At 41.8% G+C, this 27,756-nt stretch overlaps 1 protein-coding gene across 2 annotated transcripts in view; it reads right to left on the reverse strand.

Annotated features, from left to right (window-relative positions):
• Positions 1 to 27,756, reverse strand: part of grin2ca (glutamate receptor, ionotropic, N-methyl D-aspartate 2Ca) — a 108,054-nt gene that overhangs the window by 38,061 nt on the left and 42,237 nt on the right. For both annotated transcript variants that reach the window (XM_015948908.3, XM_054740293.2), the window contains exons 3-4: positions 25,199 to 25,800; positions 13,414 to 13,528 (exon numbers count right to left, since the gene is read on the reverse strand). In XM_015948908.3, coding sequence (XP_015804394.3) covers positions 13,414 to 13,528; positions 25,199 to 25,800 — 717 coding nt within the window. The remainder of the gene's footprint in view (positions 1 to 13,413; positions 13,529 to 25,198; positions 25,801 to 27,756) is intronic.

Below are 27,756 nucleotides of genomic sequence, written 5' to 3' on the forward strand. Positions count from 1 at the left end.
GAAATAGATTTTGGGTCACAGAGGTGGTATAGAGTGCAATTATACATCTAAATGCAGTGAAAGCAATTTCACCCTTTTTTCTATTACCATTCACTTAATTCGATGCCGTGTGGAAGGAGCACTCGTATGCCAGCTGAAAACGTAGCAGAGATTTGGAATGAATTATGTTAAGTGTACCTGAGTAGACATGGCCTGCTTAACACTTTAACTAGTGAAATACTTTAAATCGGACTCAGGGAGCAAACAATGTTCAGAGACAGAAACTCAAATAATAAAATAATCCAAACACATCCTGGTGATTACCAGCTTTAGTCACCTGCTTTAGGGAGCAGACATAGACTAGTTTTCCTATTTGTTCCTGATACTTGACCTTAACAAACGATTAACCTCCATATCTGTTTTTCATGACATGAACTGCTTCCATTGGTCATCTGGATACAACCCAAGTTCTGGCAGGGTCAACGAGTCAAACCATACTTCCTCTGACCCTGTTTTCTTTTTCCAAATCAAAGGATTATATAAAACCTTCTTGGAGCCGAATAAGAGTTTCTCAAAACTGAAATAAAATATAAAAGGCCATGTGGGTCATTCAAAAGCTCAGCTGTAATCCTTAAGATTGGTTCAAAATCATAAGAGCAGCTGAGCAAAATTTATCTTGTTACGACTTTTGTTCTCCTTTCAGAAACATAAATCAGTCTTCCTGCATTCACTCAGTCACCGTTTTCACCGAACAGATAAGAACAGCAGCTTCTCCTTTCTTAGAAAGCGTAATAAAACACTTTGACTTAACCTTTGGAGGTGAGATAGTAAATGCAAATATGAGCCGATCCTGTTGATATTAATAAAACATTACTCTGTCTAGTTCCCTTAACTCTACTTTGGTAAATGTCAATAACTTCCAGGAGATACGGAAACGTGTCGACCCAAAATGTTATTCTTCCCACATAATCTTCGCTTCTGCTGCTGGGGGTTTCAATCCTTCCTCAACTCTGCATTAAGGACAACTTGTCAGGATAAAATAAAATGGAGGAAAAATTAACACAGGGAAGTAGTGCAAACATCAATATCTCTCTGGACTTAGATGCAAGTCATGCTAACCCCTCCTGCAGCTTAATTGCTGAGGGCTTTTTGTAGAGTCAATGTGAATTTTAGATTACAGCATCACATGCTGAGAAGGACAAATCGTTATGGGTCCTTAGGGTGTGAAATCTTTATTGTTTATTCTAACAGTGAAAGTCCTGCTTCATAGAGCAAATTGTTTATTCTGCAAAGGGAGAATATGCAAACCTTGTTGCAGGCCTGTCAGTCATGAGCTCTTCCAATCATCCTAACCCCCCACCCCCCAACGGTGCCCCTGCAGAAGATGATGTGACTGATAATGATAGTGAATGATATCAGTATTGTCCAAGCTCAAACTCTGCAGTGACTCCAGCTCAACCTAATCTTAAACAGCAAATGTCACTCTGGAGAAAATAACATTACATGGCTCCAACAATGACCAATATGTATAAAAAACAAATGATAACAGTTTAAACCAAATCTGCACAGGAGACCAGATGCAGCAGTGTAAAGTGCAAACAGAGATTGTAATACTTTTCCTATTCATACATCTTTAGGTTCCCCTTGCCCAGCTCTTGGTGGTGTTACGTGATGGTATGGGTTTATTGCAAAATTTGAAGAAAATGTTTTGAGTGTTTAAAATTTGATTTAGACAGACACAATGATTTCTTATTTCTGAGTTTCTCATTGCAGACACAGTGGCAACTTTTTTATTTCATTTTCCAATAACTGATGACAGCACTGTTAGAACTATTTATTTATTTTTTATGTTACAATTTTCTTTTCTCATGCTCTCCTTCCATCTCCTGTTACTTTCGAATCTTAGAAAGAAGCTCAAGGATTTTTTGGAAGGCTTCTGTAACGTCCAGCAATGGTCAGTTTTTAGGTACAGTATGACCATTCAACATCTGGTCAAAAAGGAGACACGAGACTGCATGTGTCCCTTCTAAATCAGCCTGCCTTCATCCCACTGGAGCTCAGAGCCTGCAGCTCTGAACACAGATAATGAAATGTCAACAATAATGGTCTCTCTGCAAGGTCCAGTCTTTCAGGACTCTTCGTGCCTCCATATAAGGAACACTCACAACCCAGATTTCCTAAATCAGATATGAACTTCTACAATTTATAAGCTAGATAATATTAAATAAATGTTTGTTTATTGCTACTTATAATAATTATAATATAATGAAATGTTTCATTAATCTGTGCTCAATGATTGAAGTTTGAAATGAATGTTATGTTATGATTATAGTGATTGAAATATGTTTCAGCATGTTAATATGACAAGGTCATCACCATTTGCACTCACACAAGAACAAAGTAAGGTTAAGTTAAACTCTGACACATAAATAGTCCTCTACCCAGATCAGAGCATCGGTATCAAAGAAGGCGTGTTTCTGAGACTCTTGGTAATATTCCTCAAACTTGTCAACCTCTGGTTGGCTACACAAATCATAACATGAAAACATTAAAACCAGATCACTCTGGTGATTCCTTAGTTCTAGAGAAAGCTTCAGACCGGCCATCTGATGCAGAAACCCTCTTTAACCATCAAAGCTTTTGACACGTCGTCAAACCTTTTTGCATCTGCGAAGCTGATAAACCAAACAGTTCCTGCAGAACAAGCTGGTATTGTTTAGACTCCTTCAGAGTCCCAGACGCGCAGTTCCATCATCTGTCGTGACCAGAGACATCTCTGGACTGGAGAAGTCGGTGCTGTGGTCAATCTACTGGACCTTCGGTGTCAGAGGTCATCCGACCTCTCTGACCTTCGGATCCACTAAGAGGGTCTCCAGAACAGGTGAAGTAGACACACTGATAGCGTCTGATGTGCTTTTGATAATAATCAACTTCATAGCTTAACGCAACCCAAATTCTTCTGCATCTATATCTCCGCTCTCCTAGATACGGAAGTTCTGACTAACATCACATTCACACATAGGTTCATACATCACATCTAGTTCCATCCGTCACAGTAAATGTTAGTTAACTTGTCATGTTTTAATTGTTGGTAAAATAAATTCTTACTTTTATAAACCTGACTCTTTTCTGACTCAAAACAAAGTGTTTACAGTCCCCTAATAAATAAAGAATCCTAGAATCTTCTGATTAAACACCGTAAAGACCAAGCAGGGCTGCTATTCTATATTTAGATAGAGTATCACAGCTTATTGGTCATAAGTAGAGGTAATATACATACTGAGCTCTTAAAGCACTCAATTTCCCAAACCCTACACTTCCATGAACATCCCCGACTCTGATATGTGTGCATTGTTCAATTCAAGTTTTTTATATAGCGCCAAATCACAACGAGTCGTCTCAAGGCACTTCACCTAGTAAACATTCCCATACAGGTCAGGGGCCTCATTTATCAAGCTTGCTTACACACAAAACGGGGTCGGAAAACTGCATAAGCAACTTCCCACTCAAACTTTGGGGTTTATGAAAGAAAACGTAGCGGAAAAATGTGCACAACTTTAAGTTGACTAATGACCTGGCTTACGCACATGTTGGACATGGAGAGCACCTGCAGTGCTGCTGCTGAGAAGATACAATTATGAAATCCTGCAGCATTATCACTTGTACCGCTTCATTTTCACACAGAACAAGACCCCCCCACATGCACAGACACTCACACGTACACACATTTGCGCGCGCGCACAGACACACACACACAGCCTGAAGCGCAGAATACGGAATGCCATGCCATTGGCAGAGCGCTGCAACAAGCCGGCTTATGTATATACATGAGATCCACAAGGCACTTTGCATTTATGGCAGTAAGTGGGCGTGGTGAGGGCGGGATGTGACTAAAATGCAGCTGGTACGCATCAGCAGGGGGACAGATTGAGACAGAACGTCATGCGTCTGCGACAGTGTGTGTGTCCTGTCACTGTGACCCGATTGATCATACGACCTGGCTTCTTGTACACGGGAGATCTGTGTTTGGCTGACTGGTTAGCTCACGTGACTTTCACCTGGGAGTCTGGGGATTGAGTCCCAATTGGACCATTTTTTTAATATGCGACACAGATCTCTCTGAAGAATTCACAACATTGACAGCTTCAGCAACGCTGTGCCACTCCGCGGATTTTCTCTTATTTGTTTTGCAAAAGCACTTCCTTTCATTTCTCCACCTCACCCACAGGTACCTCAATTCCTGCTTCTGTGAAAAAGTGCTTCTTTGATCTGCATTGATCTACGGCCGCCATGTCATTGGCGGAGCGCTGCAACAGCCGGCTTATGTATATGCATGAGATCCACAAGGTACTTTGCATTGACCATTTATGGCAGTAAGTGGGTGTGGTGAGGGCGGGATGTGACTGAAATGCAGCTGAGAAACATTCTCCTTAGTCTCCGATTTATGAAACAGAGATTGCGTGCAGCTGTGCGTACTCCATGTTTGATAGGTCACAAACCTACTTGGCGTAAGTACATTTTTTTTGCTGAGCTCAAGTACGGTTTTAGTAAGGATTCTACGCAATGTTTGATAAATGAGACCCCAGTTCATTAAGCCAATCATTATAAAGTGTCCTATGTAAGGAACCCAGCAAATTGCATCAAGTCACTGACTGGCTGGCCTCATCCTAAGCAAACATATAGCAACAGTGGAGAGGAAAAGTCCCTTTTAACAGGAAGAAACCTCCAGAGGATCCTGGGTCAGGATAAACAGCCATCCACCACGATTCACTGGGGATCGAGAAGACAGAGCAAACACACTCATACACACACACACACACACACACACACACACACGCACACACACACACACACACACACACACACACACACACACACACACACACACACACACACACACGCACGCACGCACGCACGCACACACACACACACGCACACACACAGCATATTTACTAAGTAATGTGTCTATGGTTATATTGTGATTTCTTAGTAAATATTCTATTTGGTGAGAGATAAACATCATTGTATTTATCCTAGTGAATCTATAATTAAACGGATAAACTAGTAGTAGCACATTCAATGTCAAAGAAAGTAAAATGTTATTATCAGGAGAGGGAGAATGTTTAAGTGGTTAGCAACAGTGTTCAAGACGATGGCCCCATCCAAGAGGCAACCACAGCTCAGCAGAACATCATTGTAGCTTCCTCTGGGGAGAAAAACACTTAGAGAGAGAATAATGTTAACAGCTGAAATAGCAGAAAATAATACAGTTAAAGAGCAGATAGTAAAAGAAAGTAGTAGAGTGTGAAAAGTGGTCAGTGTGTCCTCCAGCAGTCTAAGCCTGTAGCAGCATAACTACAGAGATAACTCTGCATAATCTATCCTATTTAGATGTAGGCATGTTGGAGGCAGGGCAAGGGAGAGCCGTCTTTACTGACTGCACACTCCACCTCCCTCTACTCCCCCACTTGTCCAGATCTAGGCTAACATCAGAGTTTAACCATAGGCCTTATCAAATAAAAATGTTTTAAGCCTAGTCTTAAAAGTAGACAAGGTGTCTGCCTCATGGACTAAACCTGGGGGCTGGTTCCACAGGAGAGGGGCCTGATAACTAAAAGATCTGCCTCCCATCCTATTTTTAGATATTCTGGGAACCACCAGTAGACCTGCAGTCTGAGAGCAAAGTGCTCGGTTAGGAACATATGGAACAATCAGGTCACTGATGTATGATGGAGCTTGATTATTAAGAGCTTTATATGTGAGAAGGAGGACCTTAAAATCTATTCTGAATCTAACAGGCAACCAATGTAGCGAAGTTAAGACAGGAGCGATATGATCTCTCTATTTAATTCTCATCAGAACTCTAGCTGCAGCATTTTGGACAAGCTTTAACTACATTCTGTGGACTTCCTGAGAGTAATGAATTGCAGTAATCCAGTTTTGATGTAATAAAAGCATGAACTAGTTTTTCAGCATGACTCCTGGATAGGATGCTTCTAATCTTAGTAATATTCCAAAGGTGGAAAAAGGAAATCCTACAAACCTGTTTAACAACAACATGTCATGATAACACCAAGGTTCCTTACTTTGTTCTCGGAGATTAATGTAATGCCATTAAGGTCAGGTGATTGACTAAGCAATTTCCTTTTTCTGAATTTCAGGTCCAAAGATGATAACTTCAGTCTTGTCTTGATTTAAAAGCAAAACGTTTTGAGTCATCCAATTTTTCATGTCTTCAAGAAAAGCCTGTAATCTAACTAGCTGATTAGGTTCATCAGGGTTGATGGGTAAATATAAATGAGTATCATCAGCATAATGGTGGAAGTTTATCCCTTGCTGCCCAACGACTTTACCAATTGGAAGCATATGTATAGTAAAAAGAATTGTCCAAGCACTGAACCCTGTGGTACTCCACAGGTAACCCTGGAGTATGAAGACGATTTGTCATGTACATTTACAAAATGAAATCTGTCAGACAGGTAGGATTTAAACCAGCCTTTGATCCCTACAACATGTTCAAGTCTTTCTAAAAGAACATTATGATCAACTGTGTCAAAGGCAGCACTGAGATCTAACAAGACTAGAACAGATTCTTATCTGAGGCCATGAGAATATCATTTGTAACTCTCACTAATGCAGTTTCAGTGCTGTGATACTCTCTAAAACCAGACTGAAATTCCTCAAACAGATCACTGGTGTTTAGATCAGAATCAGAATCAGAATCAGAAGGTTTATTGCCATTGTCAATGAACAAGCAGTTCACAAACTAGGAACTTGTTTCGGTACTAATGTGCCACATATAACATGAATAATAAATTTCAGAAATAGAATAAGTAGAATAAAATATAATAAAACTAGCATAAAACATTCAGCTATAAAAAAGGCAGGTAGTGGTAACATGGCCGATAACGTGACGTTGTGTCGAGTACATAAGACGAGCATGGTTGTGTGATTATAAGCTATTTACAAGTCTAACTGCAGATGGAAAAAAGCTGTTCTTATGGTGGGAGGTTCTGGTCTGGATGGACCGTAACCTCCTGCCTGAGGGAAGCGGCTCGAAAAGTCTGTGTCCCGGGTGAGAAGGGTCAGCTGCAATCCGGCCTGCACGCCTCCGAGTTCTGGAGACGTACAGGTCCTGGAGAGATGGAAGGCTGCAGCCAATCACCTTCTCAGCGGAGCGCACAATGCGCTGCAGTCTATGTTTGTCCCTCACCGTGGCTCCAGCGTACCACACAGTGATGGAGGAGGTGAGGATGGACTCAATGATGGCCGTGTAAAACTGCACCATCATCTGGGTCGGCAGCTTGGCCTTTTTCAACTGCCGCAGAAAGTACATCCTCTGCTGGGCCTTTTTGATCAGGGAGCTGATGGATGGCTCCCACCTAAGGTCATGTGTGATGGTGGTTCCGAGGAAGCGGAAGGAGTTCACAGTGGTGACGGGGGTGTCCGTCAGGACGAGGGGGAGAGATGGGGCTGTGACTTTCCTGAAGTCCACAATCATCTCCACTGTCTTCTGAGCATTGAGCTCCAGGTTGTTGCTGCTGCACCAGTACACCAGCCGTTCCACCTCCCTCCTGTAGGCGGACTCATCACCGTCAGAGATGAGCCCGATCAGGGTGGTGTCGTCCGCAAACTTGATCAGTTTAACGGAGTCATGGCTCGAGGTGCAGCAGTTTGTGTACAGGGAGAAGAGCAGAGGAGAGAGTACACAGCCCTGTGGAGATCCTGTGCTAATTGTCTGAATGGTGGAGACATTCTTCCCCAGCCGCACGCACTGCCTTCTGTCCGTCAGGAAGTCAGTGATCCACCTGCAGGTGGAATTGGGTACGTTAAGCATGGAGAGCTTGTCCTGGAGCAGAGCAGGGAGGATGGTATTGAACGCAGAGCTGAAGTCCACAAACAGGATCCTAGCGTAGGTTCCCGGGGAGTCCAGGTGCTGCAGGATGAAGTGGAGGGCCAGGTTGATGGCGTCGTCTACAGTTGATGCTCACATACTTGGATGGCCACTATTTTCTCCAGAACTTTGGATAAAAATGGAAGGTTAGATATTGGTCTATAATTCATTGGGTCATCTGGATCCAGAGGAGGCTTCTTAAGTGAAGGTTTGATTACATCAACCTTAAAATCCTGTGGTACGTATTCATTTACAAAGGATAGATTGATTATATCTAGAATGGGGGCAGTAACCAAAGGAAATGCATCTTTAAATAATTTGGTTGGGATTGGATCTAAAATGCAAGTTGAAGGTTTAGATGAAGCTAATATTTCTGATAACTCAGAAAGCTCAAATGGGTCAAAACGGTTCAAGCACAGATGAGGTTCTACAGTCACCTCTGATGCTGCCTCACTTACTGAGGAAGAAGAAATCGCATTAGGGAGGATGCTAAAGATTTTGTTTTTAATAGAATTAATTTTACTCGTGAAAAATCCCATAATGTCGTTGGTGCTGAGTGTAAGTGAGTGGCTAAGGGAATAGATGGCTCAGAGTTATGATTCTGTGTAAGTTTGGCAACCGTATTGAAAATAAATTTAGGATTATTCTTATTCTCCTCAATTTGTGATGACAAATAAGCAGTTCTAGCTTGTTGAAGCTTATTCATATAAAGCACAAGACCATTTTTCCAGGATAAGTAGGACTCCTCATGGTACGTAGAGCGCCATGTTCTCTCCAATTTTCTAGAGTTTTGTTTTAAAGCTCGTAAATGAGAATCAAACCAGGGAGCGAACTTCCTGTGCCTAATTACCTTCTTTTTTAAAGGGGCAACATCATCTAATGCCACACGTAAAGAAGAAGTAACATTATGAACTAAAGCATCAATTTTTGAGGGGCTAGAGCTGAAAATATTGCCCTCTGCTACATTCCTCTGAGATGCTGAGGACAGTAAAGATGGAACAGTTGATTTAAAAGATGCAACTGCATTGTCAGATAGAGACCGACTATAGTGAAATTTACTTTCATGTCTCGAAAACTCAGTTATAAAAAACTCAAAGGTTATCAGAAAGTGGTCCGAGAGGAATGGATTATGTGGAAAGATCGTTATTTCCTCACACTCTATGCCATAAGTCAGCACAAGGTCCAATGTATGATGGCAGGAGTGGGTGGAGCTATGTATTCTTTGGGTAAAACCAATTGAGTCTAAGATATTACGAAAGGCTACATTGAGGCTATTATTTTCAATGTCCACATGAATATTAAAATCCCCCACTACAATGACCTTATCAGTATTTAACACCAAATCAGATAAAAAAATCAGCGATCTTATCCAAAAACTCAGAGTAAGGGCCTGGTGGACAATACAAAACTACAAACATGAGTGGTTTTACAGTTTTGCAATCTGGATTAGGAAAACTAAGAATAAGATGTTCAAAAGAACTGTTACTATTAATTGTTTACATTGTTGTGGTTTAATAGGTGGACAGCAGCGCTGGACTGACCATAGGGCATAGCGGGCAACTGCCCGCTGGGCCGACCCTTTCATCTTTTATGGGCCGGTGTCTGTTTTTTTTTTCCTGGCCTCTAGTTGTTGCGGACAACTTGCCCGCGCCGCCCCACGCGACGCCTCATAAAAGTTGGTGGATTGGCCAATTGGTAATAATACACTCTGGGCTGGACCAATAGCCAGAGGTCTGATGCACCCGCCAGTTGTTTGTGAATCTCAGTAAACAGACAGACGAGCTTTACAAAATGGAGAACAAAAAACGGAAAGGAGGAGCGGAGAAAATTCGACTACAAAAGAAACTGGCACATGTGTTAAAATCTCACAGTTGTTTGGTAGTGAAGGTTCAAGTAAAATCAATTTAGGAAGTGATGGAGCCTCAGCCCAGCGACAGGTTGGAGAAGAAAAGAGGGAGGAGGAGGAGAAACCCGAGCCGGTGTTGTGCCATAAATTGACTCGCTGCCAAAAAATGATTAGCCACTGCGGGATCGCGCACGGTTAGGTAATTGCATTTCTAGACAAAATTCCCCAGGATTTCGCCCTAAAACTCGGCATATCTAGCAATATGGACATTCAGAAAGCAAAGATAACCTCTTCCGGTACTTAAACAGATGTTTATCGCGGATATTAGTGTGGCAGTGTTTGTGGCACCCTGCGCGGGAGCACGAGGACGTGCTTGTGGAAAGAGGGAGGAAGATGTGGCTGTGTGAGCATCCACAATGTCCCGATTGATCATGCGCCCTGGCTACTTGGCCAAGGAGATGTCTCTTTGGCTGACTGGTTAGAGCGTATGACTCTCACCCGGGGGTCTGGGGATCGAATCCCGCCCGGGCATTCCTTTCTGCACCTGCCAAATTAGTTTTTCCAGTTCTGAAGTTGTTTTAAGTGTTGCTATTTGTCTTAAACGTTCACAATGAGGGTATATTAAGCCTTTTTGCAATATTTGCGATTGAAAGATGGTTTGTGCCACAAACTTTGTGGTAAGAACTGGCTTTCTTTATGTTACAGCCTTGATACTAAAAAAATAAATAAACAATGTAAAATGGCACCCTGTATTGAATGTAAACGTTGTATAAATGGAAATAAACAATTCTCCAGCGATTTAATTTTTTCCCCTTCCTTTCTTTAGTCTACTTGACATGGAGCCACAGTTAACTAGTTTGGGGCACATTTTTACTTGAAAAAAAGTATTTAAAATGATCAAGCATTGACTTTAATGACACTGTGTAGGTTGCTATCTATACATTACGTTGCTCTATTTAAAAGTAACAAGATAAAAGCACTTCAGCACATAAAATTAAGATTGTCACTTGCCAAATAGACTACACCCTCCCGTTTACCTATAAGAAACGCCTCAAAATATCTTTAAATTCTTTATTGATGATTTAATTGTAGACAACTAAAATGGCATTTTACTTGCCAAAAAGTGATTGAATCGCTAAGATTTTCATGGAGGCTAAAATTGACCAAATAAGGGTTTTATGTATTATCTGTTGATGTTACTGTACTCATACTGTCTACTGTATCATCAAAAACACCCCAAAAATGGCAAAAAAAAGAAAAGAAAAAAAAAAGAAGATAAATTCCCTTGCCAAAAATTGATTACAGTGTCCTGGTCACGTGTAAAGGGTTACATTTACCTAAATATTACTTTATTTATTATCTCTTGATGTTATTAGTGCCATCACAGGATGCTGGGTGTCTTTCACATTCATAAACTCTTCAAAAATGGCAACAAATGATCATTTCCCTTGCCAAAAATTGATCACAGAGTCCAGGTCACCCATAAAGGCTTAAATTGGCATAAATATTACTTCATTTATTATGATGCTGGGTGTGTTCCACAATCATATTCGAATAAACATGAAAATATTCCGTCCGAATATCTGTTTCTTGCTATAAATATAACAGCTAGAAGGATTTACAGTTAAAATAGGAGAAACACGTGACTCCCCAGGAAGGGTCGTAACACCACTTGCCTCATGCACATAAGTGAACAAATCAAAGCAGCATGGAGACACTCCGTCTCCAACCACCTCTCAGGCAGCAGCCTGCACTCCCAAGTTCTACACATCACCAGAACATAAACAACCGCAACACAATAAAAGCAGTGTTATACAAAATGGAAGGCCTGTAGTGTTTATTCTCTTACAGTAACAACTTATCAATTTTTTGGAGGAATTTATTTGAGAATTTTTTGGTTTTTATTAATCGCTAGATTAATCATCTAAATAGTCATTAGAATAGTCGACTATTCGATAAAATAATCATCAGAATAATCATTTTAAAAATAATCAGTTACCCCCAACCCTACTTTTTAGAATACCAGGATAGGAAGGATGGTGTAGGTTTACGTTTATTAGATTGATACATAAATACTACCAATAACGTTGGTGTGTGTCAGAAACAGCGTAAGGCTTAATGTCTTTTCCAAAAAAAACAGGTGATGGGCCGGTCTCCAGTCAAAATGCCCGGGCTGAATTTTTGTCCCAGTCCAGCCCTGGTGGACAGGTACGACACGTAATGGCTCTCTGTGAATACTTAGTGTCAGGCTGGAGCGGGAGGAGCTCAGGGGATGTATGAACAAAACTGACTGGCTGCCTTGTGACATGTATGGTGAGAGCATCAGCAAAAAGGCAATTCAGAAGTGGAATTGGTTTTTCAGCCAACAGAGAAAATAGGCCCAAGGCAACAGAAAGTTAAGCACAGAAAATAGATTGGCTTACACTGCTTGGATGAAATTAAGTGAAATGAGAGCAAAAATGTTCTCTAAAGGAGTGAAAACTTTATTACTTTTCCTTTCCTACAAAGTCAATGTAAAGGTCAGAATGGTGGAAATGAGAAGTGTTGGAATCAAAGTAAACAAATAAAGTTTCAACTCCAATTTGGCTCACTATCTGTAGCGTTTAATATGTTATGTGTAAATATATCCACTGAAAAGGAGTGCAGAATGTGTTGATTCTTCAGAAACTGCAATTTATTTTACAGCTCTTGTTATTTTTTCTCAAACAAAAAAATAAATAAATAAAATAAAATGAGTAGCTGTCAACCAATAGACCAATTAATGTCTATGCTAGTATTCAATTATGAAATAAGATTATCATTTTTTTCAACACATCTTTTGGATTTTAATTACTGGAATATATGGGGTTTAAGAAAAAATTGACGGCGATACAACATTGTTTTAAAATATTAGATAAATGTTATAATAATAATAGGAATAAAATAAATAATCTAATTACTAATTAAAAAAGAAATGTTTAAGTTTCTGTAGTAATTTCTAAATCAGTTTAAAATCTCAACAAGGTAATAAAAATACTGACCTTGCTCACTTGAGTCTCTCTATAACAGAAAATCTTTTTCACATCCTCTGTTTAGGCTTTGTCTGGTTTCACACACACACACACACACACACACACACACACACACACACACACACACACACACACACACACACACACACACACACACACACACACACACACACACACACACACACACACACACACACACAGACAAATGCTTGATTGCTTCCTTTGCTGTTATTGCTTCTTGTTGTCATCTAGATGAAATATCGATGATTGATAAAAAGTAGAGCATGACATCTCTGCAGCCATTCCTTTAACAGTGCTACCTTGCTAAAACCTCTGCTTGTTCTGGTAGAGGAAGTGAGCCCATCTCTTTCTGCATTTACTTATCAAGTCCTGTCATAGAACCAGCCAATGAGGAGAAGTCGCCTGACTACGAGCACTAGCTGCTGAAAGAACCAGAAGCGTTTTAAAGGGACCTAGGCAGTTTTGGCTTGCTTCTTTTGTAGAACCGAGAACAAAACCTATCTCCTCGCTGTGCATTCATATTCCAAACATCTTAATCTAACAGCTGAAACGTCTTCCCAGCTTTCATTAGTGTCTATAGGAGTGATTCATGAGCCAGGTAAAAGGTCATTTTAGCACATACTGGCTCAAAAAGTATTTAAAATTATGAAAATGTTGCTCACCTTGTCCCACTGCCTCTCCCTGTCCAGCGTGATGACTATCATGGCTGGATTCACCAGATAGCCGTTACTGTTGAAGGAGAAGTCATTGTGCTCCCATGTTACATTCAGCATGTGTCTAAACAAAAGAAAAGAGCAAGATGAGTGCATACAGCTCAAAAATCATCACACGTTTCAAACAGTCCAGTGTGTCTGTGGTAGGATGCATGTAAGGATGTGTTTCTAAAACCACACAAAACAAAAGTTAAGATTACACAGTTAGATTATCTTGTGTCTTGGATTACATTTGTCGTCACAATGCATGAAATGAATCTTTTAATGATGACTGATTTACTCATTTGCTGAGATTGAAAGTTAAAGGGCCATGTCACTGAAAAACATTGGTCACTCTGAGTTGCACATCCATTCTTTACATGAACACTTTTTTTATTTCTTGCATTATCCACAGGAAAAATTGCATTCATGGCCATCTTGGCTTGCAACCACGGAAGGCCGTATAGATTTAGAAGATGCTAACCATTAGCCATAGCAACTCCACAACATGGCAAAACACATTGGGGCTTTTGTTATTTGTTGAGATAAAACGTCAATGTTTCAGTTTTATACCCAAGAAAGAAGAGTGATCGAAGGCAGCAGAAGAGTCACACTGGTGTTAGCCAATCAGAGGGGAGAAATGTTCATATATCATGAATATTAATATGTAAGACTCATCATGTTCCACCCCACACTCATCTGCCTCCTTAAACAGAAAGTGTCAGACACAAAATAACTCAGAAAGCATTTATTCATTCTAGAGACCGTAGCACATTTATTGAATAACAAGTGAATGAGACCTTTAAAGAGAAAAGGGATCAGCAGCAGTTGTTTCTGTATCACACTGAGAGTGTTCTTCCTGCTGAAGAGGTGTTAGCATCTATTATCTTCAGCTCATCAATGAGTGCTGATATAATCTATTTAATTCTTATTCTAATATTTCACAGTTAAAGATGCAGTTCTTTGTGATGATTTCTGGGAAGGTTTTACCCAGGTGTTAATGCAGCTCTCAAATCAAACGTTCTACTTCCCTTCTGATTATGTGAGCAACAGCTTGTTTTCTTGCACACATTGGAAGATTGCACATTTCCTCTAATATATTATCTTTACGGTTTCTAATCTGAACAATGACTGGTGTTGTCTGCATACTTTAATATAGAGTTGTTTGTGCTCTTCACAAATGTTTTCTTCCCTGTTTGTCAACTTTGAGTAAATTAATTTATAAAATCCTTTTTATTTTGTAAAACATTGACGTGAGATGCAAGATGCTGATATTCTTGGAGACATTTATGGAAAGAAAGAGACAAAAATGTATAAAAATGAATTTCTAGACATTCTCATATTAAATTTCCTAATGCAAAAATATGTTTTAATAAAAAACACAGAAGAAACATGTTGGTACAATTGATCAAATCAACACAGGGTATATGGGGCGACAGTGGCACAGGAGTTAAGTGCTCGCCCCGCAATCGGAAGGTTGCAGGTTCAAGCCCCGCTCAGTCTGTCGCTGTCGTTGTGTCCTTGGGCAAGACATTTAACCCACGTTGCTTGCTGGTGGTGGTCGGAGGGATTGGTGGCGCCAGTGCTCGGCAGCCTCGCCTCTGTAAGCGCGCCCCAGGGCAGCTGTGGCTACATCGTAGCTCATCCCCACCAGTGTGTGAATGTGTGTGTGAATGGGTGAATGACTGATTGTGTTGTAAAGCACCTTGGGTGGTTCCAGGACTCCAGAAGGCGCTATATCAAATACAGGCCATTTACCATTACTTAGATATATTGTATATCTAACTTTTACCTTGTTTTCATAAGAAAATCCAAGTTTTGTCATTCATTTTGAATGATATTTTAAGGTTTCTGCAAGTTAGCTTGACATTCTTCAGCTAGGAAATCTAAAGATAGCCTAACCAATTACCCATAATACTTTATAAGTAGGGCTATTAGCTGACTAAAAGTTTGAACCATGATTAATCCCGTGAGTGGCTTAATGAATTAGTGGTTATTTGGGAGTTATAAATAATATATATATGTGTATATATATATATATATATAAATATATATATATATATTTCATGTTTTTAATGCTTTATTGGCGAATAAGCAGACATAAATGAGTAATTGATGCAAATAAATGCTTATTATTGCAAAAATCCAAAACAATGACAAGTACTATGCAGAACTCTCCACTTCACCAAAAGGAGTTCAGACCAAAAATTGGGTTAATGTGCTTTGGCTATAGATCCTGTGCACGAGAAAATGCTAACTTCCAGGGTATTTACCGGAAGGTAGCAGCGTAGTTTCCTGTTAGTGTTCTACATGCCACAACCTAATGGCTTCCACAAAAAAGAAAGTCATCACGGCTAAAACTACCACAAAATTTCAACCTAGTGACGGTGGAGGAGGTAGTTGCCACTGTTGTGTAATGCTTCCAATCGATTGAACAGTTTGTTGAGCTTCCATCGCTTTCCAAAACAGGATAATCTGCGCAAGCATGGATCGGTTAGATAAGACGTGTTGGGTTAGTAGTCACACCAAACACAAGGGTGTGTAGTCGGCACTTTGAAAGTGCACGTATCAGAACTTTGCCAAGTGGTAAATGGAGCCTTTTGCCCAATGCCGTTCCCACATTATTCCAGTGGAACAACTATAAAGAAGCTAAGGGGAAGCAAATCGGAGTTTGGGAACGTCGCCGCGGCCGATCCAGAATGACATGGCACAGCTGGAAGAGGACATTTCCGCTGCGTCAGGGAGTCCCTTGGCTGTTGAATTGGAGCTTCCACAAGCAGTCCCTACTCCTGGACCAGTGTGGAGGTTCCTCCAGCCATTTCTCAGTGTTAGTATTATTTAAATATCTTTTTCCACACGCTGGTTTATTATTTCATTTTGTTGCAATATTGTAAGATCACTAATGGGTGCACACATTTAGTAATTTATCTTACACATAGTTTTTTTTGATCATTAACTATTTTCATTTGTATTCTGAGATTGGATGAACTGGCAGAGAGAGGGGACACGCCCAGTGTAACTCCAGGCAGGAAGTGGAACATTCCATCTGGCTCCTGGAAGCAGGGAGCTTGATACTGAAGAAACCAGAAACCAGACGTTCTGAAGCTCTATTGAGTTTACCAGATTTTGTTAGGATGTATTAGTTAAACTTTTTTTTTTGTGGTAGTTATACTTTGTTGACTTAGTTTCCTAGGTTTATTTACTGTTTGTCTTAGTGTTTCCCCTGTCTCTCCCCTCCTCGTTGTCTGTAGGCTAGCCTGTGTGTATAAATTACCCTGTGTGTATCAGTTTTAGAGAGTCTTGCTCGTTACTTTTAGTTAAGATTATTTTTGTGGCCATTTTTTCCTTTGGGCCCGTTTTTGTTTTGATTTTGTTTAATTCTTTATGAAATAAATGGAGAAAATATTCTTTTTATACCATTGTCCTGGAGTTTTACTGCTCGGTCCCTGACAGTTGGTGGCAGAGGTGGGATCTTCCAGTTAAAGGACATTGGTAAATAGATTCTCCCAATTTTTTTTCTTTTCTTTTATCCTGACGAATCTACAATGAAGGGAACCAAATCTGGTAAAATCAAGTCAGCCCCTTTAGAGAGAGAAGCACAGACAGAGGATGGGAGTGAGGGCTGTGGAGCTGCTGCTGAAGAGGAAGATCATGGCAGAGAGCCAACAATATCAGACCTGGCTGGCATCCTTCAAGCTCACATTGGACGGCAGGAAGCCCGTGAGGTACAGTGGAAGAAGGAGATTATACACCAGGATCAAAGATTTAAAGATCTTCAACACCAGTTCAGTCTGTTTCAGCAAGAGTTTCAGGCCCAGAGCTCTGCTGGCTTGCTACCTGGAGAGCAAGACCACGCCCGCTTCTCTGCAGGTTTGGGGCCTGCAGGCCATGAGAGGCCTCATGAGTATGCTGATTGGGATGAGGTGGAACCGGAGCCTGCACTACGCTGTTCAAAATCAGGTGACTCAGTTTCTGTTCGTCCTTCCTATAAAGAACCAAAATTGCAAAAGCTAAGTGAAGAGGATGACATTGAGCATTTTCTTACAACTTTTGAAAGAATAGCATGTGCATGTAGATGGCCGAGATCTGACTGGGCATTCCATTTGATTCCACTATTGACGGGTAAAGCCAGAAGTGCCTATGTACATAAGGATGTGGATGCATCAATGGACTACGATCATGTTAAAGCTGCTATTTTGCAGAAATATGAAATAAGCAGTGAGACTTATCGTCTGAGGTTCCGTTCTCTTCAAGTTGAACCAAATGAGTCCCCCAGAGAACTCTTTGTGAGACTAAAGGAGCTCTATGGGAGATGGGTCAGACCCAGAGGTAAGACCATTGATGAAATTAATGAAACAATAATCCTTGAACAGTATTTCCGAATGCTATCGCCAGAACTCCAAGTTTGGATCAAGGAGCGTAATCCAAGGGACGCAGCAGAGGCAGTTTCTTTGGCAGATGCGTTTGTGGCAGCCCGTCGAAGGAACCAGTCATGGGCTTATAAGGCTATGAAAAAGGATTATACCCCTGCGCCAGGTAACACCAGTCCGACAGGAAATGTTGGTAAGCCATGTGGAAGGGAGAAATATTTTCCCAGCCAAACAAAAAATCTGGGGCGGAAACCTGTCTGTTATTTGTGTGGGAAAGAAGGCCACACAAAACCGGTGTGTCCACAAAATCCAGCTAAACTCTCCCAGATGTGTTTTGTGCCCAGAGGGAACCATGCCCCTAACCCAACGAACCAGCTGTTGGTGGAGACCACAGTGGAGATAAATGGACAGAAAGTTAAGGCTCTGATTGACACAGGAAGCACCCAGTCACTGGTTCACCGCAGGTACGTCTCACCAGCTCACATCTGCACTTCTGAAACAATACCAATCTGCTGTGTGCATGGTAATGAAAAACAGTATCCAACAGCGAATGTCTATATGAAAGTGCAAGGACATGTGTACCTATTAAATATGGGTGTCATGGACAGATTACCATTTCCTGTTGTCTTGGGGAATGATTTACCAGTTTTCACTGACTTAATTAATGATCCTAAAATGTGCAATGTGGCAATAACACAGTCTCAGTTGAAGACTCCAAGGGAAGATGATCCCAGTTTAAGAGCTTTACCATTTTTTGGGGCTGAGATTGAAGCAGGCCCAACTAGAGAACAGAAGTCTCGTAGGCAGCACAAACGGGACAAATTTAAACACACAACAGTGTCCACTCTGTTACCTGAACCTGAGGTACAGCTAAGATTTGAAATTCCTGACAACATTCTTGAGCTGCAGCATCAGGATGCAGGCTTGGCTGACCTTATTAAGGGAGCTGAAGAAGGTGGGACTCTAAAGGAATTCTGTTTGCAAAATGGCATTCTTTATAGACAACATGGAGAACTGAAACGGCTTGTGGTACCTAGAGCAGCCAGAGAAACTGTTTTATCTTTGGGCCATTCAATTCCTTGGGCTGGCCACCTAGGGAAAAATAAAACCTTAGCCCGTATCCAACAGTATTTCTACTGGCCGGGATTGTACACAGATGTTGCCAGTTTTTGCAGGAGTTGCCCTCAGTGTAAAAAAACATCAGCCAGATTCGCAGCAAGAGCTCCCCTACAGCCTCTTCCCATCATAACGACACCATTTGAACGTTTGGGGATGGACGTTGTGGGCCCAGTGGAGAAAAGCAAATCAGGTAACCGATTTATGTTGGTTATTACTGATTATGCCACAAAATATCCAGAAGTGTTTCCGCTGAAGTCTGTTAAAGCCAAGACTGTTGCATTTTGCCTGGTTCAGTTTTTTGCACGAGTTGGGTTCCCTAAAGAAATATTGACAGATCAAGGGACCAATTTCATGTCCAAGTTGCTCAAGGATGTGTACAAGCTGATTGGTATTAGTAGGCTGAGAACAACGCCGTATCATCCACAAACTGATGGCCTTACAGAGAGATTTAACCAGACCCTTAAAAACATGCTTCGTAAGTTCATCAATGAAGCTGGGTCGGATTGGGATCAGTGGCTCCCATACCTTTTGTTTGCCTATCGAGAGATTCCCCAAGCTTCTACTGGGTTTTCCCCCTTTGAGTTGCTCTTTGGGCATGACGTGCGAGGACCACTGGCACTTTTAAAGGAAAGGTGGGAGAAGGAGAAATCTGAAAAGGAGCCCGTTAACGTTGTTTCATATGTTCTCCAGAGGAGGGACAAGCTGGAGAAGATGACCACCTTGGCTCAGGAGCATATGAAAGTCTCCCAGCAAAAACAAAAAACCTGGTATGACAGAACTGCTCGAGAGCGGCATTTTAAACCAGGTCAAAAAGTTTTGGTTCTACTACCCACTGAAGACAGTAAGCTTTTGGCTCAGTGGCAAGGACCATATGAAGTCATTCAAAAGCTCGGTCCCACAACCTATAAAATCTGTAGTCCAGGTGAGAGGCGTAGTACCACAGTCCTCCACATTAATCTCCTGAAGGAGTGGATCTCAAGGTCTGAGGAAAGGGAGAAACAAGATGTTTTTCTCATCAGAAGTGTGACAGAAGAGGAGGTGGAAGAACAATACCTCCCTCTACAGGTGACCTCTGGGCTTGACCTGAGCCATCTGTCCCCTGAGCAGCGGTCACAGGTGAGGGCCATCTGTAATGCCAATATTTTTCAAGATAATCCTGGGTGTACAGACTATATCAAACATGAAATTCTTTTGAAAGAAGATGCAGTGGTAAAACGAAGGAGCTACAGGATTCCTGAGCGCTTCTTAGGGCCTTTAAAGGAGGAAATTGAGTTGATGCTTTCTCTGGGAATTATTGAGAACTCCCAGAGTGAATGGTGCAATCCTGTTGTCCTGGTACCGAAAAAAGATGGCACCTTGAGGTTCTGTATAGACTTCCGATACCTGAACTCTGTTTCTAAATTTGATTCTTACCCAACTCCTCGTATTGATGACCTAATTGGTTGTCTTGGCAGAGCAAAATATCTTACCACCATTGATTCTCCAAGGGTTATTGGCAGGTTCCTCTTGCCACTAGATCCCGTGAGCTGACTGCCTTCAGAACACCCTGGGGCCTTTACCAGTTTACAGTCATGCCGTTTGGGCTGCATGGAGCACCTGCAACGTTCCAGAGACTTATGGACAAGGTATTGGAAGGAAAATCTCACTTTGCATCTGCCTACTTGGATGATATTGTCATCTACAGTAACAGCTGGGAGGAACATCTTGAACATCTCACAGTTGTGTTTGAGTGTCTTCACACTGCAGGTCTGACTGTGAATGCAGCTAAATGCATGCTGGCGAAGAAGGAAGTACAATACCTGGGACACATTATTGGCAATGGAGTCATTAAGCCTCAGATTGAAAAGGTTCAAGCCATTCAGTCATGCCCTTTGCCACAAACCAGAAAGCAACTGAGATCATCTCTGGGCATGTCGGGTTGGTACCATAAATTCATCCCTAATTTCTCTGCCAGAGCTGCTCTGCTTACCAGCCTCAAAGGATCTAACCAGCTCGAGTGGTCAGACGAAGCGAAGATGGCATTTGAGGACATCCAACATGCGTTAAGTGGACCTCCAGTGTTACATTGTCCAGACTTCGAACAACTATTTGTTTTGCAGACGGACGCATCTGATCGTGGCCTAGGGGCTGTGTTGCTTCAAGGGCCTCCAGACAGACGACATCCGATTGCTTTCATAAGCAGGAAGCTTTTCCCAAGGGAAACCTGCTACTCAACAGTAGAAAAGGAGTGCCTGGCTGTTAAGTGGGCTTTGGATTCATTCAAATACTACCTGTTGGGGAGAAGATTCATCCTAGAAATGGACCACAAGGCTCTAAAGTGGCTTGACAGGATGAAGGACTCGAACAGCCGAATAACTCGCTGGTACCTGGCGATGCAACCCTTCCAGTTTGAGATTCATCATATACCTGGGAAGCAAAACTCCACTGCTGACTACCTGTCCCGCTGGCCCATGGAGTTTCCAGAGGAGGGGGAGTGTGTGGAGGTTCCTCCAGCCATTTCTCAGTGTTAGTATTATTTAAATATATTTTTCCACACGCTGGTTTATTATTTCATTTTGGCAATATTGTAAGATGTTTACTAATGGGTGCACACATTTAGTAATTTATCTTACACATAGTATTTTTGATCATTAACTATTTTCATTTGTATTCTGAGATTGGATGAACTGGCAGAGAGAGGGGACACGCCCAGTGTAACTCCAGGCAGGAAGTGGAACATTCCATCTGGCTCCTGGAAGCAGGGAGCTTGATACTGAAGAAACCAGAAACCAGACGTTCTGAAGCTCTATTGAGTTTACCAGATTTTGTTAGGATGTATTAGTTAAACTTTTTTTTTTTGTGGTAGTTATACTTTGTTGACTTAGTTTCCTAGGTTTATTTACTGTTTGTCTTAGTGTTTCCCTTGTCTCTCCCCTCCTCGTTGTCTGTAGGCTAGCCTGTGTGTATAAATTCCCCTGTGTGTATCAGTTTTAGAGAGTCTTGCTCGTTACTTTTAGTTAAGGTTATTTTTGTGGCCATTTTTTCCTTTGGGCCCATTTTTGTTTTGATTTTGTTTAATTCTTTATGAAATAAATGGAGAAAATATTCTTTTTATACCATTGTCCTGGAGTTTTACTGCTCGGTCCCTGACAACCAGAAGAGCACGACTATGCAGCCAGCTCTTTCCTGGTTCTTGACCGAACCAAATATGAAAACATGGTAAGGAAATCGAGGAGCTCCGCCAGCAATTGCAGTCCCTGCAGCTGACGCAAACTTTTGGCTTCATCACCAGAGGATATACATTGCTGAAGTTATGGTGTTACATTTCATCTGCAACCTTTCTCAAATAAAGGAAGAAAACTGTAATTTTGTATTTCAGTCGGCACCGTTCCAACTGTCCGGCAAAATGAAATTGTTTTGATGTGTCCTTTGATCTCCTGTTAAAGAATCCATCTGGAGCTCTGAAACCTTCCAGTTAGTGTGTAAAAAAAAAAAGTCATCTCTGCTTTTCAAACATTTGGTCTAAGGTGTCCCGACAGCTGCCCGACTGTAAAAAAACAGCTATCTGCCACTTTAGATTCCATGATTTCATCACTCACATCCTCTTTTGCATTAGACTCACGGCGCTGTGCTCTCACCTCACACACCACTCCAGCCGTGGTGATAAAAGCCTGCTGGGAGGAGAACAGCCCTCGGCCCGGTCCGTGTGAAAAGCCTGTTTAATCTGGTAGCCTGCGATAATCCTATTAACAGGTGAGCTGACTCATTATCAAAAGCCTGTTTGAAAAGAATCTCTAATCATCTGAGCACAAACCCGACAGTGAAAGAGACTGTTCGTGTTTGATCTGACTGCAAAGAGAAAAGATCTGACGATAAAAGTAATTGAGAGTGCTTTGTTCCATCTCGCTGACCTTCAGGTTGCTCATGTTACTCAACATGTGCCTCCAGGGTGTAGCATGTTTTAATGGAAGGGTTTGTACGGTATCAAAGCTTGAGATTATGCTCACAGATTCTGCTTTTTGTGGACTGTTTGGGTCGACAAAAGAACATATGTTATCCCAAAGGCTCTGCTGACTATGGGGTTACATAACTTTAGACCTAAGAGGGACTGCACTATTTCTGATGGCGCTTGCCAGCTAGCCCAACGTCTTGTAAACATTTATCCCCAGCACTAGTCAGTCTCCCAGGTTAGTTCAGGATAACCCAGGCCAGGAGCTGCTGTAGAGGCTCTTTTCACTGCTGAGTTTTAATTTTCTAACGGAGCTTTTGCTCCACAGAACAGATCGTGTCAGATAGACTTTTTCATGTATTTTTTAACTGGCGACAAACCACACTACGTTCACACTGCAGGCCTTGATGCTCAATTCTAATTTTTTGAGTAAATCAGATTTTGTGTGTGTGTGGCCGTTCACACTGTGACTGAAGTGCAACATCAAACTCTCTGGTGTGAATGCTCTGCGGCACCAAAGCGGCCCGCATGCGCAGAAGATAAGTCACACAGTGGAGCCGAAAGCAGGAGCGGTGGAGTAGTGACGTAATCCTGATTCTGTGGATAAACGATCAGTGAAAACTTTTACACCTGTTAATTCTCCCGTTTTGGGCTGGAAACTGTTTGTACTCCTTGTTCCCGCCGCCTCCCTGAATTGTTATTCACCAAAAATGTTCCGGTATTAATTCATGATAAATGATAAATGACCCGCACTTGTATAGCACCTCTCAGAGTAAGGAATCCAAAGCGCTTTACACTACAGTGCATCATTCATCCATTCACACACACATTCACACACTGGTGGGGATGAGCTACGATGTAGCCACAGCTGCCCTGGGGCGCACTGACAGAGGCGATGCTGCTGAGCACAGGCGCCACCGGTCCCTCCGACCACCACCAGCAGGCAAGGTGGGTTAAGTGTCTTGCCCAAGGACACAACAGCAGAATTCTCTGTCCGGAGCTGGGATCGAACCTGCAACCTATTGAGCTACTGCTGCCACTATCATTCACGAAGACGCCCCTCTCACAGAGACCCCTCCACCCCCACCCTCCTCCCCCTCCCTTCCTTCACGGAGCAGCAGCAGCAAGCCCCCATAATTCTGGCCTGGCTATGAAGCAAAAAAGAAAAAAAAAAGTATTCTTGGAATTCAGACAGTACTCGTCGCTGCGCTGTGGCGTTATCGACCTCTAAATGCGTCCTCACAAGTGTCCTGCCCATGGATTCGGACACACCCATCAAGTCATAAATAAATAAATGACAGTGAGATGCTTTTTTTTTACCAGGTTCAACCGATGCTAGGTCTAGATGGAAGATAAAAGGGAATTCACAACATGATTACACAGGGAACAGTTTTATGTTCTGACAAAAGTGCGGATAGTCACCGTTATCTAGAAGAATCTACGGCAGGCCAGGGCAGAGAGAGTGAACATCCTTGTATTTACAGAGTGAACAGTTGTTTATTGTCTTAGGTGTGTTCTTGCTGTGTCTTTGTAAATCCATGCTTTCGTTCTTTTTTAAACAGAAACAGTTTTGTTTACCTGTTTGTAGCTACGGTTTCGCCGACAGCTGCCGGCTTCTTCAGGCTGACGCTGATGGTGACCATCAGCGTCAGCCTGAAGAAGCCGGCAGCTGTCGGCGAAACCGTAGCTACAAACAGGTAAACAAAACTGTTTCTGTGTTTAAAAAAGAACAAAAGCATGGAGTTGTTTATTGTGTTTATTTATTAGAGATGTGGACAGGCTGTGCTGCTTTTTTATAGCTTTAGATTTAGTTGACATGTATAGAGCCCAGTGAAATCAATTTTGTTATTTTTCAGCACTACAGTCTTTGCCTCTGAAATTCTCTTTATTCAGTTTAACTTTCAGTATAGAATAATTTTTTCTAAAAAAGTATTTTTTTTAATCAAAGCAAAATTCAAATTTGAGGTAAACCAGACATTACATATACAAATAAAGAGGTTTCACAGGACTCCCAGCACATTTTTGTTTCTCAGGAACATTTATCTTTAAAAAAATGTTATTTTTGATTTAGTTTGCATGAACACGATAGACGGATGGACATAAGGATGGACGGATGGACGGATGACGAACGTACAGATGGATTTAACTGAAGCCCCTTTGCGAGCCTACTGAACCTACGCACTTGTCAGACAAACTTGTGTGGTTTCCATCAGGTGTCAAACTGGGACCCTTGAGAATAAAACCTAGTAACTCCTCAGCTGACTGATTAATTGTAAATGCCATGATGACTCAGTAATGATGTGCACGTTAAAGACTAATGTTGGAATAATCAGCTTACCTGAACAGAGTATCATTAGTAGCTGATGTCTTCACAGGGTTGTGACAGTCACTGTGGACCTCGGGAACAAAGCCTCGTTGTTTCCTAAAGCTTTTGACGCCTTTCACCACAATGGCCACCCCGTCCCTCACCCTTTTCCTCAGGCTCATCCGCCAGCGGTCTGTAATGATGCTGATGAGCCCCACAGGAAAGCTATCAGGTGGAGGGATGTCCGGGTTTCCCACAGCCATGCTGGGGATAATCCAGATGTAGCCTGGACCCACAAGCCCAGCCTCGGTCGCTAAGGAAAACAAGTACTGGGCCTCTTCGTGGGAACAGTAGACCAACAGCACCTGTGAGTCTATTTGTTGCAGCAATCTTCTTGCTCGTATATCGTTCAAGCTGTCAGCAGACATGTCAAACGACAAAACATCCTGGAGATCCCACATGAAGTAGCTGGTGTCGGTGAAAGACTTGATGTAATCCACATAGGTTTCATAACCTGGGTACAGACTGGTTATGACTACAAAGCTGTCCCAGTTGTACTCCTCCATCACCTTAAACATGCCGTTGATCTGCTGCTCGATTGAGGATCCCAGTTGAAGAAAGTTGGAGCCCTCGCTCTGCAGGAGAAGAAGGAAGGCATCGAATTATTATGTTCTACCTGCCGCACTGTGATGGACCATCAGCATGGAAACAGCTTTATTCAGTTAGTTAAATGTGAAAGGAGATCTCGGAATAACCCCAATACCGACAACACACACACACACACACACACACACACACACACACACACACACACACACACACACACACACACACATACACACACACACACACACACACACACACACACACACACACACACACACACACACACACACACACACACACACAAGTGAATTGGGCAACAGTGGAGTCTCTTGTGCAGCGTTGACAGGACCAAAGTGGCTGTTTCATTCTGCTTCTCTAGGAGCTACAGACTCATTCATCACTTAAACCCACATGTCTCATTTTTGCCGTGCAAACAGCGGCCATCATCCATACTTGCAAATCCAAAGGGATAACACTGTCACCGTGGCCAGTGCTTCGTGTTTGTTTCATCTGTCTTTTCTGAAAATGCCCTGACCTTGTGAGATGAACAGCTACATCAGTTCAGTTAAGTCTGTTATCTCAAGTAGAAGGAAAAAAGCATATCTGGTGAAATTTGTGATGTGATACATTTTAGTGAAACCCTCTTGTAGTTGAACAAGACCCCAACAGTGTTAGATAAAAGTTTACAGTCTAATATATGTTATGAGCCTTTAATGAATTAAAGCAGTAAGTAACCAGTTGCACTTGTATCTGTTTTAATTTAGATGCAGTTTTAGCCTCTAAGGCACATTGCACCAAGGTGATCAACTTTTTCAGAGTAAAAATGGCTCCAGAGAAGAGAAAAAAGACATTTTGAGAGTTTCTGTCAGAATCAGTGTTTGCGTGGTCAGTGGGGGACACTAATTTTACTTTAAAACACAGAGACAAGTTCTCTTTCCACTCATGTGTGTCTGCATTTTTAAAATCTCTCACAGGACATTTAATTTGGTCACAGTTTGTTTAATTCCTCTCAATTTTAGCCAGAATACCCAGTCTTCTGTTTACAAATAAACACCATTTTACAAAGCACCCATTTAACAAATTACCATTCAACTCAGTATTAGACTCAGACTCTAAAGCCAAACCTCACAGTGTTACTTTGAAATGATTTTACACTGTGATGTGATTCCGCTATAAAAGCTCGGGCTGGTGGCCTCTTGCTGAAGAGGGGTGTATGCTGTGGCCTTTCTTAGTTGTTTTTGTGTACGTTTCACTTCCCCTTCCTTTGTTTTTCCTGTGGTGCTGCGATGGAGGAGGGTGCACCGCTGTTTCAGAGGAGCTGTCCTTTCAGCACCTCACCTCAGGGCAGCCTGGCAGTCTGTGTTCCGCCTCCTTCTGAGCTACCTGTCTCCGCCTTGAAGGGCCGGGCTGAACAGAATAACAATCAGAGGCTGGGAGAAGAGGACACCGACAACAAAAAAAAAACATTCTGGAGAAGATCCTCGGGGAGCAGCAGACCTGAGACTCCTGTCTCTGGCCTGTTGTCTCCTCAGCATACTTTAGAACACCTTTATTGCTGATGTCTATTGAATCTTGTGGGTTTTTTCGGTAAAGTAACTGTTTAAGGTTTTTGGTCAAATGACTTTTTAATAAATGCTGGTGGATAGTTGTAGGAGGGGACAGTGAGAGACACTCCTGTTACAGAAACACAAAGTTGCCTTTCCACTCATGCTTTCTTTAATTTTTTTTATTTAAATCCCTCCCAGGACCATTACTTTAGTTACACGATCATTTCCCCCATCCATTTCAGACAGACTGCTCATTCTTTTGATGGTGATATAAAAGAAATACAAACAGCTTTTTACAAATGACAATACTAATACGTATTTGATTCAGACTCTTCAGTGTTAGCTTAAAATTAATTGACACTGTGATGTAATCTAGATATAACAGCTCTATCGGATGGAAAGACTGGTGGACTCTTGTTCCCTCATTCCCCTCTGGGG

The sequence above is a fragment of the Nothobranchius furzeri genome, chromosome 5 (assembly GCF_043380555.1).
Source record: "Nothobranchius furzeri strain GRZ-AD chromosome 5, NfurGRZ-RIMD1, whole genome shotgun sequence".
NCBI lineage: Eukaryota > Metazoa > Chordata > Actinopteri > Cyprinodontiformes > Nothobranchiidae > Nothobranchius > Nothobranchius furzeri.